The sequence below is a fragment of the Perkinsus marinus genome (assembly GCF_000006405.1).
Source record: "Perkinsus marinus ATCC 50983 genomic scaffold scf_1104296936130, whole genome shotgun sequence".
NCBI lineage: Eukaryota > Perkinsozoa > Perkinsida > Perkinsidae > Perkinsus > Perkinsus marinus.
Window position 1 is genome coordinate 1 of NW_003214244.1, and position 1,060 is coordinate 1,060.

A 1,060-nucleotide genomic window follows, 5' to 3' on the forward strand; every position below is an offset into this window, starting at 1 on the left:
CGCGCACCCTTCATGTAATTCGCGGGTGCGACTGGTCGCCGATGGGCTATCGGCGACTGCGCGCCGCCCGCGCGATCTCCCATCTCCACAGTATCTTCCGGCGCTGGGAACCTGGATGATTACCTCACTTAGCGAGGCTCGCTGAAAGGCCTAAGTCTCTGCGACCGTAGTCTGTGAGGGATTAAATGACTACGAAATTTTCGTAGTCATTATTGGCATAGTCATACAGAAGTGCGAACATGCCCTGTTAGTATTTCAGACGCAACATTCGCTAGAAAGACGGTCTCTGTGCCACCAATAACAGTATTGCTTTTTGCAAAGGAGTCCAGACCTCCCAAGACCGCGACCAAATATCACGAGATGAATCGAAAGCGGATAATCAATGTTCGATAATATTACGACGTTAAGACTGCCATTATAAGGGGCAACGACTCTCGGCGACTAATAATGGATTGTACACCGGCCTAGTAGGAATCACTCGTCGTATAGATCGGCGACTGTAAGCCCTGAAATCCATTAGCGCCATCACGCCCCATGAAATCTCACAACAAAGAATAATGATTCGACACAAGCTCTCTAGACACTAGACAGTGATATATCCTTTATGCGACGAAATCCAATCAAACCTAAATAATAGGATTCCTCTCTTCCTCAATAGTGAGCTTAGGATCCTCAGATTCGACCTCTACTTCCCCTGTGGAACCGCGTCTGCTTCGCATCCACCTCTCGAATAGTGAACCAGAAGTAGCCGAGGTATCATCACCGTCGGCCATGATACGCTCGTTCATCCTGGCATTAGGTATCAACCAGAGAAAGAAGAGCGACGTGGCACTTAAGCCTATCAGTATCAATGACACAATCCAGAGGTTGTCAAACTGCTCCGATTCGTCAACACCAGGTAGGCCTCGTGGGACAACTCCCAAAGATTGACTGATGAAGCCTGCAATAGGGCGTGTAACATTCTGGGCATAGTTCGATAACGATGCCAATAAGGCGAACATAGTAGCTTCCATATTCTTAGGGCATAAATGAGACAGGATGAGGAACCCTGGCATGAACT

At 48.2% G+C, this 1,060-nt stretch overlaps 1 protein-coding gene across 1 annotated transcript; it reads right to left on the reverse strand.

Moving 5' to 3' along the window:
- Positions 1-626: 626 nt before the first annotated feature.
- Pmar_PMAR004000 (hypothetical protein) lies at positions 627-1,013 on the reverse strand (the record flags this gene model as incomplete). The annotated part of the gene is made up of 1 exon (XM_002783774.1): positions 627-1,013. The coding sequence occupies one exon, from the start codon at positions 1,011-1,013 to the stop codon at positions 627-629; it is 387 nt and encodes a 128-aa protein (XP_002783820.1).
- Between the last annotated feature and the right edge of the window lie 47 nt (positions 1,014-1,060).